Genomic DNA, 16,077 nt, shown 5'->3' with positions numbered 1-16,077 from the left:
TAAGCATTATTTGTAAGATAGCAAAGAAATAAAATGAAATTTTCATAAGGAAGTTTAAAAAACTTTATTTCCAACAGCCACTAGCCTGTTAAAATATGGCCAGTAACTGAAAACGGAGCTAGATTCAAGTAAGGGTGACCCCCGTTATCAAATAAGCACAGCTTGAAAGCAGGGCACTAAATATGAATTGTGGGGAGGGTTGGAAATAGTTCATAACACACCCATAAAACAAGATTCCTGCACTTATTGGCATGCACAGATCTGCATCTCAACAATCTGGATTCTAGGAAATCCTGCTGGTTGTTAACTGCCCAATCTTATGAGTGGGCCACACTGCTGGCACTCACAGTCTGTCAGTTTTGATATGAAGAAGAGAAGTGCTAGAGATGTATTGTACAGTCCCTTCATTTGGAATATTGGTTTTAATATACACACATCGACCAAAGTAAAAGTAAATACGTACACAGGCAGGCATTTTCCTAAAGTGCCATGAGTCTACCTCAATATCCTAGAAAGTGTTTCTCAATTTTTGTCCTCCTCCATACCACTTTACACGGTCCCCTATTCAAAGTACCACTGGAAATAACTCACAATGACATCATCACCAGTTATGTCTGGTTGAAAGGCCAGCTGCAACATGACAAACACCAGTAAGAGCTCAGGGTGAACAGGAGAGCTTTTTTTCAAGCACAGTAAAGCAAGTTTTGGAGCTCTGCCCACCAAGCCAAGCCTCCTACGGTTGTTTGTTGTGTCACGTTCCTGGTCTCACTGCTGGGCAGCAGGTGTTTAGGGATCCTACAAGTACCATCAGACACCAACTCAAGTATTATTGGTTGGGAAACACTGTCCTAGAAATCGCTCCTGCAAGTCAAACACTATTTAGTATTTTTCCTCCTCCTATCCTTCTTTAAGCAAAGTGAGACTGCAAAAACATGTTCTTTTTAGCTCCCATACAAGCAGGTAGAGTATGACACTAATTCCAGTGGCTGGAAAGGTATTTATGAGAACCATTTTGTTTACAGTTATATGCTGAACTGTACAAAACCTGAAAAAACAGGATTTTTTCATAAGCATAAAGCACATTTACAACAATATTGAGGGGATTCCATTTGCTTTGCATCTGCTCTGACAGAACAACACAGTAGCAAGTAAATATCAAGCAAGCTTTGAATTTCACGATCCCTTTGTCAGACAATGAAGACAACCAAAAGGTTACTAACATGCCTCCTGGAGATAGCTGAACTGGGTCCACTGCCCACCACCATTCCTGACCTGCCGCTGCTGCCTCTCCTGTGGCAGGTGTAAAAGTGAGAGTCAGGATGGTGTAGTGGTTCTGGAGTTGCACTTTGTTCAAATCCCCACTTAGCCTTCAAGCTTCCTGGGTGACCTCAGACCAGCCAGTATCTCTCAGTCTCACCTACTTCACAGCTTTGTTGTGAGGACAAAGAGGGAAGGAACCATGCACACAACCCTCGGAGAAAGGGTGATATAATCACCATTGCCTGTGTAGTTTTTCAAGCAAGGTAAGGAAGTGGATGCTCTGTTTCCCACTCGGTTTTAGTGAGTGGGAAGTAAATCAGTGTAGATGAATGGCACCCTGAATCTGCTATTCCCCCATTCCTCAGTGTAAGCTACATCATCCATAAGATCATAAGAACAGCACCACTGGATCAGGCCATAGGCCCATCTAGTCCAGTTTCCTGTATCTCACAACGGCCCACCAAATGCTCCAGGGAGCACACCAGATAACAAGAGACCTCGTCCTGGTGTCCTCCCTTGCATCTGGCATTCTGACATAGCCCATTTCTAAAATCAGGAGGTTGTATATGCACATCACGGCTTGTAACCCATAATGGACACATGAATGTAACACATCATGGCTTGTAAACCATAATGTCCCCCCTCAGGCACCTCTTTTCTAGGCTGAAGAGGCCCAAACGCTGTAGCCTTTCCTCATAAGGAAGGTGACCCAGCCGAGTAATCATCTTAGTCGCTCTCTTTTGCACCTTTTCCATTTCCACTATGTCTTTTTTGAGATGCGGCGACCAGAACTGGACACAATACTCCAGGTGTGGCCTTACCATAGATTTGTACAACGGCATTATAATATTAGCCGTTTTGTTCTCAATACCTTTTCTAATGATCCCAATCATAGAATTGGCCTTCTTCACTGCCGCCGCACATTGAGTCGACACTTTCATCGACCTGTCCACCACCACCCCAAGATCTCTCTCCTGATCTGTCACAGACAGCTCAGAACCCATCAGCCTATATCTAAAGTTTTGATTTTTTGCCTCAATGTGCATGACCTTACACTTACTGACATTGAGGTGCATCTGCCATTTTGCTGCCCATTCTGCCAGTCTGGAGAGATCCTTCCGGAGCTCCTCACAATCACTTCTGGTCTTCACCACTTGGAAAAGTTTGGTGTCGTCGGCAGACTTAGCCACCTCACTGTTCAACCCTGTCTCCAGGTCATTTATGAAGAGGTTGAAAAGCACTGGTCCCAGGACAGATCCTTGGGGCACACCGCTTTTCACTTCTCTCTATTGTGAAAATTGCCCATTGACACCCACTCTCTGGTTCCTGGCCTTCAACCAGTTCTCAATCCAAGAGAGGACCTGTCCTCTAATTCCCTGACTGTGGAGTTTTTTTAGTAGCCTTTGGTGAGAGACCGGTTTGAACGCCTTCTGAAAGTCCAGATATATAATGTCTATGGGTTCTCCCGCATCCACATGCCTGTTGACCTTTTCAAAGAATTCTATACGGTTTATGAGGCAAGACTTACCCTTACAGAAGCCATGCTGATTCTCCCTCAGCAAGGCCTGTTCGTCTATGTGTTTTGAGATTCTGTCTTTGATGAGGCATTCCACCATCCGGTATCGATGTTAGGCTGACCGGCCTATAGTTTCCCGGGTCCCCCTTCTTTCCCTTTTTAAAAATAGGCGTGACATTTGCTATCCTCCAATCCTCTGGCACTGTGGCTGTTTTGAGGGACAAGTTGCATATCTTAGTCAAGAGATCTGCAACTTCATTCATCAATTCCTCAATAACTCTTGGGTGGATGCCATCAGGGCCTGGTGACTTATTGATTTTTAATTTATCAATGAGGTCTGAAACATCTTCTCTTTTAACTTCTATCTGACTTAATTTTTTGGTCAGGAGGGGCTGTTTGGGCAGCGGTATCTGCCCGAGGTCTTCTGCTGTGAAGACAGATGCAAAGAAATTTAATTTCTCTGCCTTCTCTAAGTCTCCTTTTATCTCCCCTTTCCCTCCCTCACCATCCAGAGGGCCAACCGCTTCTCTGGCGGGTTTCCTGCTTCTAACATATTTGAAGAAGCTTTTATTATTCCCCTTAATGTTGCGGGCCATGCGTTCCTCATAGTCTCGCTTGGCCTCCCGTATCACCTTCTTACATTTCTTTTGCCACAGTTTATGTTCCTTTTTATTCTCCTCATTAGGGCAAGACTTCCATTTACGGAAGGAAGCTTCCTTGCCCTTCACAGCCTCTCTGACTTGGCTCGTTAGCCATGCGGGCACCCTCCTGGATTTAGTGGAACCCTTCTTTTTTTGCGGTATACACCTCTGCTGGGCCTCTATTACTGTTGTTTTAAGCAGCCTCCATGCACTCTGGAGAGATTGGACTCTTTTTACCTTCCCTTTCAACCTCCTTCTAACCAGCCTCCTCATTTGAGGGAAGTCCGCCCATCGGAAGTCAAGGGTTTTTGTGAGAGATTTGCCCGGTATGCTTCCCCTGATGTGCATGTCGAAACAGATCGCAGCATGATAACTGTTCCCCAATGGCTCCGTAACATTGACATATCTAACTAGGTCCTGTGTACTGCACAATATTAAATCCAGAGTCACCTGTCCTCTGGTGGGCTCCATGACTAGCTGCTGTAAGGCACAGTCATTTAGCACGTCAAGGAATCCGGTCTCCTTTTCGTGACCAGAACACAAACTGACCCAGTCAATATGAGGATAATTGAAGTCCCCAGGATTACAACCCTGTCCCTCCTAGTTTTTTAGTTTTTTTATCTTCCTGTCCCACTCAGAACCAGAATCTTTGCATTATATCCTATGGCAGTGATTTTCACGCATTTAGCACAGGGACCCACTTTTTAGAATGAGAATCTGTCAGGACTCACCAGAAGTGATGTCATGACCAGAAGTGACATCATTAAGAAGGAAAATTTTTAGCATTCCTAGGCTCCAATCCTACCCACACTTACCCAGGAGTAAGTCCCATTGACTATCATTGTTAAAAGAATATACATAGTAGCTAGTTTAAAGTACAGGTCTGTAACTTTTTCCCAAATGCCTTCACATACCACGGTAGTGTCAAGTCTAATATATTAAAAATAAAATATTGAAATGAATGGGGACCCACCTGAAATGGGCTCACGACCCACAGTTTGAGAAACACTGTCCTATGGAAAAAAATCTCTGCTAACCATAGATTACTAGTCTAAGTCAACTTTACCTTTACCTAAGTCTCCATTACCTTTGAATTGTGAAGACCCCCTCCCCATACTATTTTAATAGCTTAGCTAATACAGTTTAACTGATAGTCTTCACATTTCGCAGTTCTGTATGTGGATAAGTGTAGAGGATGGGCAGGATGTTGAAACAGAGCTTACAAGGAAGAGGAAGTTGCTTTATATTTATATATAAAAACCTGCCCAGAACAGTTTTGTAACAGATACAGCCTGCCTGAAGAAGCATCTTAACCACAGCAGCTCAAGGTATAGAAAAATTTCAAGAGTTTATAACCTGTTTAACTGTAAACCTTAATCTTGCATGAAAAGACTATAGCTACAATCTTATGCACATTTTCCTGGGAGTAAGCCCCCTTGGACATAATGGGATTTACTCCTGAGTAGATATGCATGGAATTGTGCTGTAATAAAACAATGTTATTTGTGTCAGAGATTGCTTAGTGTTCTTGTAAGGGAAGAGCATGTAAGGGAAGAGTGGGATTTAATTTACTGACATAAAGGTATTGCTTCTTTGCCAAAATATTGCTGTACAGAGATATAGGGTAACCAGATGAAGATACACCTGGCCCTCTGCAGGGCCCTCTGCAGATACAGCTCATGCAGGGCTGCAACAGCTGACCACGTTGAAATTTAGTTGTCTGCTAGACAACTTCTGAGAGACAGCCAGAGACTGCCACTTCAGAAAGAAGAGTGCATATGCTGGAACTGCCAGGGGATCTTTGCCCTCCTCTGAGGAGGTCTTTGGTCTGAATCGTAGCAGTTTCTGACACAGTGTTCACTCAGCAGTGTCACTGACTTTAATGGGCTCACTTCCTATCAAGAGACTTTAGAATTACAACTTTGCTGTGAACTTGGTTTGGTTCTGGAAGGCAAGCAGCTCAAACCTATGCAGAATTGGGCTGTACTGTGGAGCACTTTGCCACAGTGAAAGGCACATCCACTGTCACAAAATGACTGCAATGGAGGTTGCACCATTTGGGGAACCCTGCTGCAACAGAAGCAGCACTCCCCAGACATCACCAGATCTCATTGTGCTGGAGCAGGTGAGGTAACAGATCAAACTGCTGGTTCAAACAGCAGGTGTGGAAGCATCTCCTATGTGGGAAGAATGACTTGAGAGGATGACATGACACTAACCAGCAGGGTAATGAGGAGTGATTACCTCTCTTACCTTTGTGTTATTTCACCATATCTGCTGTAGGTTTTAGCAATGGACTCCGTCTCCATATCCATTGGCAACTTTGCTCTGGATCTTTTCAAAAAGTTGGATCAGTCATCTCAAGGTCAAAACCTTTTCATTTCCTCCTGGAGTATCTCATCTGCTCTGTCCATGGTCTACTTGGGAGCAAGAAATAACACTGCCACAGAGATGGCCAGGGTAGGATCTTCAATTTGGCTTTTATTATCATACCTTTCAATCAGAAACAGGGTTCATATCTATAAAGCATAAAGGTGTGGTTACTATTTAGTACACAGAACAGCATTCAAAAGTGTGTGCCATATAAATGAAGAGGAAACATGGAAAATGGAGGTGTCATCATGTGATCAGCATGTGTGTGTGTGTGTGTGAATCAGCCCAAAGAATTGAAATCATAAAAGTTCATTCAACTATAGTAGGATTCTGGACTGAAAGCAAGAGATTTTAAATATCTATTTAATTTTATTACAAACTTGATCATTATCTTGAATACTAAGTTAAATAAAATCCTGCTTTCAATGGCATGAGTCACAAAGAAGTTAATGTATTGTTCATATCTGTCTTACAAAATTATCTTCATAATAATTTTCTCTACAACTCTGCTAACAGGTGCTTCACTTCAGTGGAGCAAAAGAAACTGAAGGTTCTCCCTCTTCACAGGTAATGTGATCTCATAACACAGGAAAGAAGGGAACATGTTATTATTGGCATATGCTAAAAGTAATCCTAACTTTGGTAATTTGGCATCAGTTCTATTGACTTCAAAGGAATTTCTTGCCTTAATACTAAACAAGTTTACACAGAAGAAGGCCATTGTACTCATTGAATTCACTCTATGTATAAAATATGGTTAGGCAATCCTACATATATCATGTATCATGATTATTACTAAGAATATTTATGTATTCACAGAATATTTATGTCTTCACAGGTAATGTGATCTCATAACATAGGAAAGAAGGGAACATGTTATTATTGGCATATGCTAAAAGTAATCCTAACTTTGGTAATTTGGCATCAGTTCTATTGACTTCAAAGGAATTTCTTGCCTTAATACTAAACAAGTTTACACAGAAGAAGGCCATTGTACTCATTGAATTCACTCTATGTATAAAATATGGTTAGGCAATCCTACATATATCATGTATCATGATTATTACTAAGAATATTTATGTATCACTTTTCACCAAAAGAGTCCATATAGCAGTTTACATAGTTAAATAGGTAAGTAAATGGTTTCCTGTCCTCAAAAGGCTCACAATTTTAAAAGATGCAGTAAAACCACCAGCCCCTGGAAAATGCATTATATTGGGAGAAACTGGGACAATTGCTCTCACCTTGCTAAATATAAAAGATCATCACTTTATATGAACGAATGAAGGTCTTGCAATAGCTCAAGGCCTATAAAAGGTCTTGCACAAAGCAAGGCTGGCCTTTCCTTTGCTGCTGCTACTGCATCGCAGACGTGAAACAACAAGCAGTGGAGGGAGCCCTCATCTCACAGCTCACGCAAGAGGCTCATTGGAGACTGGGGGCTCCCTGAGGGCCACATTGAGAGGCCTCGAGAGCCGCAAGTGGCCCCAGGGCCAGGGTTTGGGCACCCCTGGTCTAGGAAGTATTTACAGTACTGTACTAGAAAATAATTAGTGATGGAGGAACATCTCCTAGGCAGGCTTGGACTGAGCAAGGAAAAAAATAAATAATTCCTCACCCCTAATTCAGAAAACTGTTCATTTATTTTATTCTAATTATGTGTCAAGACTGTGTTGTACCCCTAGTAATGTGTGGTGTCAGAGCCAGCTCAATAGCACTGATCCCCCCCCCCCCCCGCACATCCCCTCAGCCCTTTCCTGGCTTCTTCCTCATTGAATCAAAGCAGGAAATATAGAGTAGTCAGGGATAGCTCCCAACACACTCTGCACTTCCTGCTTTGTTAAAGAGCCCATGTAGAGGAAAGAGTGATTTTGCTCCTTCCTCCACCAGGCTCTTGAAACAGGAAATGGAGTGACCCCAGCCATTCCCAAACAGGAATGGCATTTCCTGTTTAACTTCAAGAACCCACGCGGAGAAAGGAGCCAGCCTCTTGAAAAGAGGAAGGAGCAATGTGAGGAAATCAGATTGCTGTGCTCCAAAGATCAGAAGCAATCTCCGTCCTGCCTCTCCACAAGCTCTTTACACAAAGCAGGAAATCTGGAATGATCCCAGTGCACCCATCATTGCCTGCTTTTATTAGCAAGCCATGTGGAGGAAGGGACCAGTAAGGAGGCTGGCTTCCTTAGTGGCAGGGGAGGTGGCAGGCATCTGTTTGCTGCCCCCCTTCCCCAGCCCGATCCACTGTCCAATGCCCATTGGCCTCAAGGATGGGCCAGCCCTGGGTAAAGGACAGGGGAAGTAGGAAGAGCCAATGGCAGACTTGCCTGAGAGCCCAGTGCAACTTGGCACCACCAATTGGGAGTTCAATCAGATCTGAAGCCATCTGTCCTGCAACCACCTCTCTTCCCCCACTCCCAGCTCAACCATTACCTTTCTTTCAACAGAAGAAGACTAGAGGAATGTGTCTTTTCTTCAATTCCCTCCCTAGTGCTTGGAATGCTGTTAAAACTGAATAACAGGTGTGGGAAATCATAGTTTTCTAGCTGTGATTAATCCCTTGTGTGTGTACCCTTCCCTATTTTTCTGAGGTTTTCTGGGACACTTTTAATTTCTTAGAAGCTCCTGTGCCACAGCCTAAAAAGCTGCTTTGCAGACTGTCTTTGTTCTTTGGTTGAAACTGCATAATCCAGCCCCACATGCGCATCTCTGGATTTGGAAAATTCCTGCCAATGTGGAGTCCTGAGAGCAGCATGCACTTAAACTTCTTTATGCTTTGTAGCCAAGCTCAGGCATTTTCCATCAACCTACTAAGAACATAAGAACAGCCCCACTGGATCAGGCCATAGGCCCATCTAGTCCAGCTTCCTGTATCTCACAGCGGCCCACCAAATGCCCCAGGGGGCACACCAGATAACAAGAGACCTCATCCTGGTGCCCTCCCTTGCATCTGGCATTCTGACATAACCCATTTCTAAAATCAGGAGGTTGCGCATACACATCATGGCTTGTACCCCGTAATGGATTTTTCCTCCAGAAACTTGTCCAATCCCCTTTTAAAGGTGTCTAGGCTAGATGCCAGCACCACATCCTGCGGCAAGGAGTTCCACAGACCGACCACACGCTGAGTAAAGAAATATTTTCTTTTATCTGTCCTAACCTGCCCAACACTCAATTTTAGTGGATGTCCCCTGGTTCTGGTATTATGTGAGAGTGTAAAGAGCATCTCCCTATCCACTCTGTCCATCCCCTGCATAATTTTGTATGTCTCAATCATGTCCCCCCTCAGGCGTCTCTTTTCTAGGCTGAAGAGGCCCAAACGCCGTAGCCTTTCCTCATAAGGAAAGCACCTAGCTACCCTCCTTTCTTTTCCTGTGTTGTTTAGTTTAGTTCTTTTTTCATTTAGACTTTTAATAAACTAGTTACTTTTGACCCTTCTATCCCTGGTCCATGTTCATGGGTAATTCAGTGGATTGTTACCTGTCTTCACACTGAAGATACGGCTGTGGATTGTTTTTAATAAGAACCCCAGGGGTTCAGTGCTCTCTTGTGGAGGGGGGTTTCCTAGGTAATCCTTCTCTTCCTGGTCTCTGTAGCCTGGGCTGGTGGCAGCAGATATAAACTATAAAGGTTTTTCCCCCCTGTTCAGTTGCTGATCCAGTAAAGAGATAGCAGGAAGATATCGCTTATGCTAACCAATAGGTGCTACTCACTTTGGTCAGCCTGTCTTCTCCCAAGAGTTCCTTTTCCTTACACCATTACTACTGACTAATGGTCAGAAAATCTTGGTGAACCTCTAGAAGATGTCAATATAAATCATAGCTTCAAACTTGCTAAAACTTTTAGTAATTGTTTCTGCTGAGAGAAATTGAGCCTTGGTCTGCAACTAGTTTTATCACGGGACCCTTCTGAATCTGGGATGGAGGCTGCGGGGCAGGCTCAAACTGGGCCTCAGGCAATTTCTATTGCCATGTTTACCATCTCTCTTGGACATGCAACTGAAGGGCCAGCTGGTACTCCACAAAGTGCCCCATTGAACCCTTTGAACCTCCAGTTACTGATCCATAGATTGATTTCATATAACTGCACATAAATCATCATGGAAGAACGGATTTTTTTTTTATTTGTATTGATGTTCAAAATTACTTATATACATATGGAAGGAACTGTGCATTCAGTCACAACCATGAGGTGGAAGCTGATGGGGTCTCTCTTTCATGGAACAGGATCTCAATCAAGGTGAAAGAGTTCACAGTGAGTTCCAAAAACTGATTGAAGAAATCAACCAACCTAGAAGCACTTACTTGCTTAAAACTGCCAACAGACTGTATGGAGAAAAGACTTTCCCTTTCCTCAGTGTAAGTAGAACTTTTGCACTGAATTGCAAAGCACAGTTTGACTTTTGCTTTTTAAGAAAAGGAAAATTACAGGCCTAATCTCAAAGGCTATTAATGTAGTAAGATATAGTAACGCACAATAAATAGAACTGAAACTGCTTAATCATGTGTAATGTATTATTGAGTAATAACAGAGAACTGAAGATGGAACATTATTAATACTTAATGTAAGTTTTACTTTGTGTTATTTGTCTCTACATCTATATTTTGTAAAGTAAATTAATTTCCTGATGTCAAGTTAAACTTTTAAAAAATACATATGTATGCCATGCTTCCTCCAAGAAGATGAGGATGGCATAAATGGGTTTGTTGCATTTTATCCTCACAACCCTGTGAAGTAGGTTGGGCTGACAATCTCTTACCCAAAGCTACCTAGTAACTTTCATTTCAAGTGAGATTATCCTGAGGCAAGTCCAACAGTGCAATCCTATGTATACTATTCAGAAGTAAGTCCCATGGTGGTCAATGGGCTTATTCTTTGGTAAGTGCATTTAGGATTGTAGGCTTAGGACCCAAGCCTACGCATGTCTACTCAGTCCTATTATAGTGAATGGGGCTTACTCCCAGGAAAGCGTGGATAGGCTTGCAGCCCCAGTCACAACACCACGGTACTAACTTTAGCGGTGTGAGCAGTTAATGATTAGCAGATAATAATCTACGAATTAAATTGTTACAAATTGATTCTAGATCAAAGCAATCTGTTCTGGCTGAGGAGAAAAACCACAGCCATAAGAATGATGGTCTTTCTAAGCATATTAAATGTGTTGCACGGAAGTAACTTTCTTCAAAGTCAAAATGATTTATTTTCATATAATGAACACTATCAAGCAAGTTAAGTGTACCGAGATAACATCAACGGAATTAAATGAGTACAGTGATCGGATGCTTAGCTGGGATCAAAATTGCTCTTTAGACATAAGAAAAAGGCTTCCATGTGCAAATCAAGGCTTTTTTTTTTTAGCTGCACTGTGGTGTTTGCTTTTGGGAAGGGTGTCTCAGAAAACTTGTTATTTTCTTGGAGCTTTTGATATGGATCTTGATCCTAGGGCCAATTGGCTTCAGCGCAGCTTAAACACACAAACTTTGATGTCACTTGTGCTACCCATGATTCACAAGACTACAAGCATACAGTACATGACTGAGTCCTTAAAGCTAACAACGGAAAGGAAATTTCCTTGTTTCCACAGCTGTCAAGGGGACTGCTTTGCTTGTGATTCTGCTTCATTGGATCACAGCCTAATTGTTTGGAATATCAGTAATATGAAAATGTTACATAATTTTAAAAACCACACCAGTCTGCAGGTAAAAGCTTGATTTAAAAAAATGTTGACCTCCATTGTGCATGAAATGGTCTACAAGCAAACAGATGGGGCAGCACAAGTCTCCAAAAATTAAGGGCACAATCCTAATACGGAGTTAGGCTGGCCTAAGAGACTAACTGGGCTGGTCCGGGTGGGTCGCAAACGTGCCTTATGGCACGTTTGCGCCTCCTTGGGAGGAAGTCAGGCTAGCGCTCCCAGAAATGCCGGCCTGAGGAGGCTGAAGGAAACTTCCGCGCAGGCTTCCTCCCGTTGCCTTGTATCAGCTCAGATGAGCTGACACAAGGATGAAAGGTAGGCATGGGGGAGGCGGGGAGAAAGAGGGAGGGAGGCGTTCCTGGGTGGGGGAGGGCGGGCAGTGGGCAGCCCCAGGGCGGGTAGGTGGGCGGGCGGGCAGGGAGGGGTGGGGGACTGGGATCCGGCAGTTATGCTGCATCCCAACCCCCGTTCCTGGGATGAACAGAGCAGCTTCAAGCCGCTCCACTTTCCTCAAACTTATGCGCCCCTGGAGATGACGCATGTCCGAGGAGACCCATTGGGGCCAGCAGCCCTTACCCAGGGATAAGGGGAAAAGTTTCCCTTTACATCTGGCTAAGCCGCTTATGGCCCCTATCCTGCGCTGGATACAGCACAAGCCTCCTGGCTTGCCTGTTCCAGCACAGGATAGGATTGCACTGCATGTCTGATTTCTGTTTTAGCACATTTACTATAATCATATGTAAATTTTTGAATATAAGTGTGGATGCTTGCTTGTTCTGTCTTTCAGGAATATCTGCAGCTTGTTAAGAAATATTACCATGCAGAGCCACAATCAGTTGATTTTTTGACAGCCGCAGAAGTCGTCAGAGGCCAGATCAACTCTTGGGTGGAAAAACAAACGGACAGTAAGCAAATTCATTTAGCTGTTGCAGATTTACTTCCAGTGACTACTAGTTGGAAGCCTGATCTTGCATCTTATTGCCCTGAAAGCTACTTTGAGAGACAGAGAAGTGAACCCCAAGCAGCAAGTGATGCAAATAAAGACAACCAAAGGGGCAAAACTTATATAAAGCCTCTACAAGGCCTCTACAAGCTTGAGGTCAAAACCAATCCTGATGTTGACCCCATCTTTGGATTCTAGTAGAGGTTAATTTATAAAAAGAGATCAGTTGAATAGCTGGATGGGAAAACATATTTTTCCCATGTAAAATGCAAAGTAGCCTTTGCAAAATTTTCAACATGTTTGATTTTAAAAGATATTTCTCTGTGCATTCCATGCAGATTTGAGTCTTTAAACTGATACGGTCTACTTACTTCTCCCGATAGTGGTTTCATCCACTTCTTCTTTTTCCTACAAGTGCTGCTGAAGCAATATTCTACAGATACATCTGCTGGAAAGTGCTGGACTAGGTAGCCTGTGGATACTGGAAATGTTTGCTGACTTCTCTAAGCTTGAGCTCAAAGAAGAATTTCTGGGGCTCAGAAGTTCCCCAAGGGAGGGGTCAGATTTCACAACCCTCAGAGATTTTGTGAGCTCAGAGTTCTGCCCTGGTCCTTGCCGGCCTCACTTCTCCACCTTTTACCTGTTGGTCTTGACAGCAGGAGCAGCAACACTTCATAGAGAGGAGCAAACTCTTTCTCTCCCCCTCCAGTCACCTGGCCTGCTCCTAAGCAGCATGTCATGAGAAAAATGACAGTGGAGCTTGAGCTGAGGGCTTGCTGCTTGAGGCAGGACTCTTGAGGTACAGAGAACTGTATACTTTATTCAACAAGCAGTAACACTAACAAGATCCTTCTTTTTTTCCGAAGACAAAATCACCAATTTGTTGCCAAATGGTGCTGTTGATTCTCGGACTGCATTGGTCCTTGTAAATGCCATGTATTTCAAAGGACAATGGAAGACAAGATTTCAGGAAAGTGATACCACTGAGATGCCTTTTAGGCTGAGTAAGGTATGTACATATTAATGTTTAAAATGTTCCATTAAATCCTCATGTTTAAATCTTTGTTTTGGCCCTTTATGGGGACGGGGCTTCTACCTACTTCAATTCTTATCATAGCCCCCAGAAATCTCACCAGAGGCAATGTGGAGTCTTGGGCCTCTCCTGTTTCATATGTGTGAGAGAGAGGAGGAAGCATGTACTGAGTTTCAGTAGTTAACAGTGCAATCCATACATGCATGTCTACTTAGAAGTAATCTCCAGTGAGATAATGAACCTTTCTCTCAGGTCAGTGCGTATAGGATTGTGACCTGAAGCTTGTTTGATCTTTGCCTAGTCTAAAAGTTCACAGGGAAAGGAGTAAGAAGTAATACTTCTCTTTCTTTTTTAATGATTACAGACCAAATCAAAGCCTGTGAAAATGATGTTCCTCAAGAATAAATTTCGAACTTTCTTCATAGAAACCTTGAAGGTTACTATTCTTGAGCTTCCATATGTTAATGATGAGCTCAGCATGTTCATTCTGCTTCCAGAAGATATCACAGATGAGACTACTGGATTGGAACTGGTAAGACACAGATTTCACATGTCCAAGGTGCAGTTTCTATAGGAAAGCTGCAGGAAGTTGCTTATCAGAAATTCATTCTATTGATATAAACACATAGAAATGATTTTTTTTTCTTTTGGGGGGGGCGATGTTCTTCTATTTGTCTGGAAGACTGAGAGCCCGAGACTTTTAGTCAATACCTCATAAGTAGAGAAGTCTGTTTCCAGTGAGCAAGATAAAATTATAACCTAAGTCTTGAACACAATGGGCTTATTTCTGAGTAAAATAACACGATTTTCAAACACCTCTGCTCCTATGCTGACAGCATACTATTAATCACACTTCTGCCACTATCACATTTGACATGTGACAGCCAACCATAAGCCTGTCTCAGATTATTTCTGCCCTGAAGCATGTAGCAGAACATGGCTTGGACCAGGGCCTTATAACTGGGCAGTTAGGATGATGATGTGGGTGTGAAGGAGATTAAGGACACTCATTTGTTGTGAGTGGATCACTTTCAGATGAGCTTTATGTTTATCATGGCCCCTCCTTTTCCATAGAGGTGGAAGCTAGAATTGTATGGTCCATCTTCAGAGGCTGATGGAGCCAGGCTTTCTGAGAGCTCTGAGAAATTTTCCTGCTGCCAGGGCCAACTACTTATCCAAAGCCTAGTCACCTTCTGACATGAGGAAAATGCCGGAGCCAGGGCTCAAATTGATCAAAATGCAGATTGCTAAGCATGTGGTTGGTCTGTGGAACTCCTTGCCACAGGATGTGGTGATGGCATCTGGCCTGGACGTCTTTAAAAGGGGATTGGACAAGTTTCTGGAGGAAAAATCCATTACAGGTTACAAGCCATGATACGTATGTGCAAGTTTCTGATTTTAGAAATGAGCTATGTCAGAATGCCAGATGCAAGGGAGGGCACCAGGATGCAGGTCTCTTGTTATCTGGTATGCTCCCTGGGGCATTTGGTGGGGCTGTTGTGAGATACAGGAAGCTGGACTAGATGGGCCTATGGCCTGATCCAGTGGGGCTGTTCTTATGTTCTGCTGCATGCTCCATGCACTCTTATAAATAGACAAAAAACTTCCAACTTCTTTAACACTGCAGTGAGAGTACCCATAGGTGACTGTGGCTGTGGCCTGTATCCTTGAGAGTCAAAGGTTCACTTTTGTCCTTAGATTCCTGGTCCTGGGTTTGTTCAATAGCCTGCTTTCTTTTATAACTATAGCTGGAGAAAGAATTAACTTACGAGAGGTTATCAACGTGGACCAGCCCAGAAATGATGGACCAAATGGAAGTGGCAGTTCACTTACCCCGGATCAGGCTGGAAGAGAGTTACAACCTTAGATCTACCCTAAGCAGTATGGGAATGACCGATGCCTTCAGTCAAAGCCGAGCTAATTTCACAGGAATGTCCAAAGGAGACAACTTGTTTTTGTCAGAGATGTATCACAAGTCCTTTGTGGAGATCAACGAAGAGGGTACTGAAGCAGCAGCTGCCTCTGGAGCTGTGGTTGTCACAAGATCATCCCAGCTGCCTATGTCAGTTAAGGCAGACCATCCTTTTGTCTTCTTTATAAGGCACAATACAACAAAAAGTGTTATGTTCATTGGCAGATTCGTTTCGCCCTAGAACGTTGCATAGCTTCTGCAGTTTTGCTAATGATCCAGACACCAACCCTATTTGCATGTACTAGAAAATAAGTTCTCAACTCAGAAGGCGTTTCTGAATATGTTTAGGAGTCCCCTGAAAATATTGTATCCAATCCAGGCCTCACTTTACTTTCAGGCAATAAGTCTCCTTTTTCTCTGTGTGAAAGTATACCTGGAGTCCAATTCTTCCTGCTTTTCTGACTGCATTGTCTTATTTCTTGACAAAAGAGTGTGATTCATAATATTCATAACACCTGTTATTTTAGTCTGTAAAAATGTGCATTTTGAAGGAATACAGTTGTTTTTAAAAACAATGTTTCTCTCTTTCTAACCACTGGTGGTTATTACAGAGTGTGGTGGTGTTTGTCTGTGACTACAGAAACAGGAGGCTTCTGACACTTGAAAGTCCAGTAGCACAGTCCTGTGTATTACATTGTAAAGGCCCA

General features: G+C 43.1%; 1 protein-coding gene across 2 annotated transcripts; it reads left to right on the top strand.

Annotated features, from left to right (window-relative positions):
* Window positions 1-5,706: 5,706 nt before the first annotated feature.
* LOC136648990 (serpin B10-like) lies at window positions 5,707-15,611 on the top strand. 2 transcript variants are annotated; one of them, XM_066625352.1, is made up of 7 exons: window positions 5,710-5,877; window positions 8,850-8,868; window positions 10,027-10,145; window positions 12,270-12,387; window positions 13,292-13,434; window positions 13,823-13,990; window positions 15,207-15,611. In XM_066625352.1, exons 1-7 carry the CDS (start codon window positions 5,710-5,712, stop codon window positions 15,609-15,611), a joined length of 1,140 nt encoding a protein of 379 aa, XP_066481449.1. The 2 variants fall into 2 exon arrangements, with proteins under 2 accessions (XP_066481450.1, XP_066481449.1); XM_066625353.1 differs by lacking the exon at window positions 8,850-8,868 and having other exon boundaries at window positions 5,707-5,877; window positions 10,014-10,145.
* The last annotated feature ends 466 nt before the right edge of the window (window positions 15,612-16,077 follow it).

The sequence above is a fragment of the Tiliqua scincoides genome, chromosome 4 (assembly GCF_035046505.1).
Source record: "Tiliqua scincoides isolate rTilSci1 chromosome 4, rTilSci1.hap2, whole genome shotgun sequence".
In the NCBI taxonomy this organism is placed as follows: domain Eukaryota; kingdom Metazoa; phylum Chordata; class Lepidosauria; order Squamata; family Scincidae; genus Tiliqua; species Tiliqua scincoides.
Note: the sequence above shows the minus strand (reverse complement) of the source record. Positions and strands in the feature narration are given on the sequence as shown.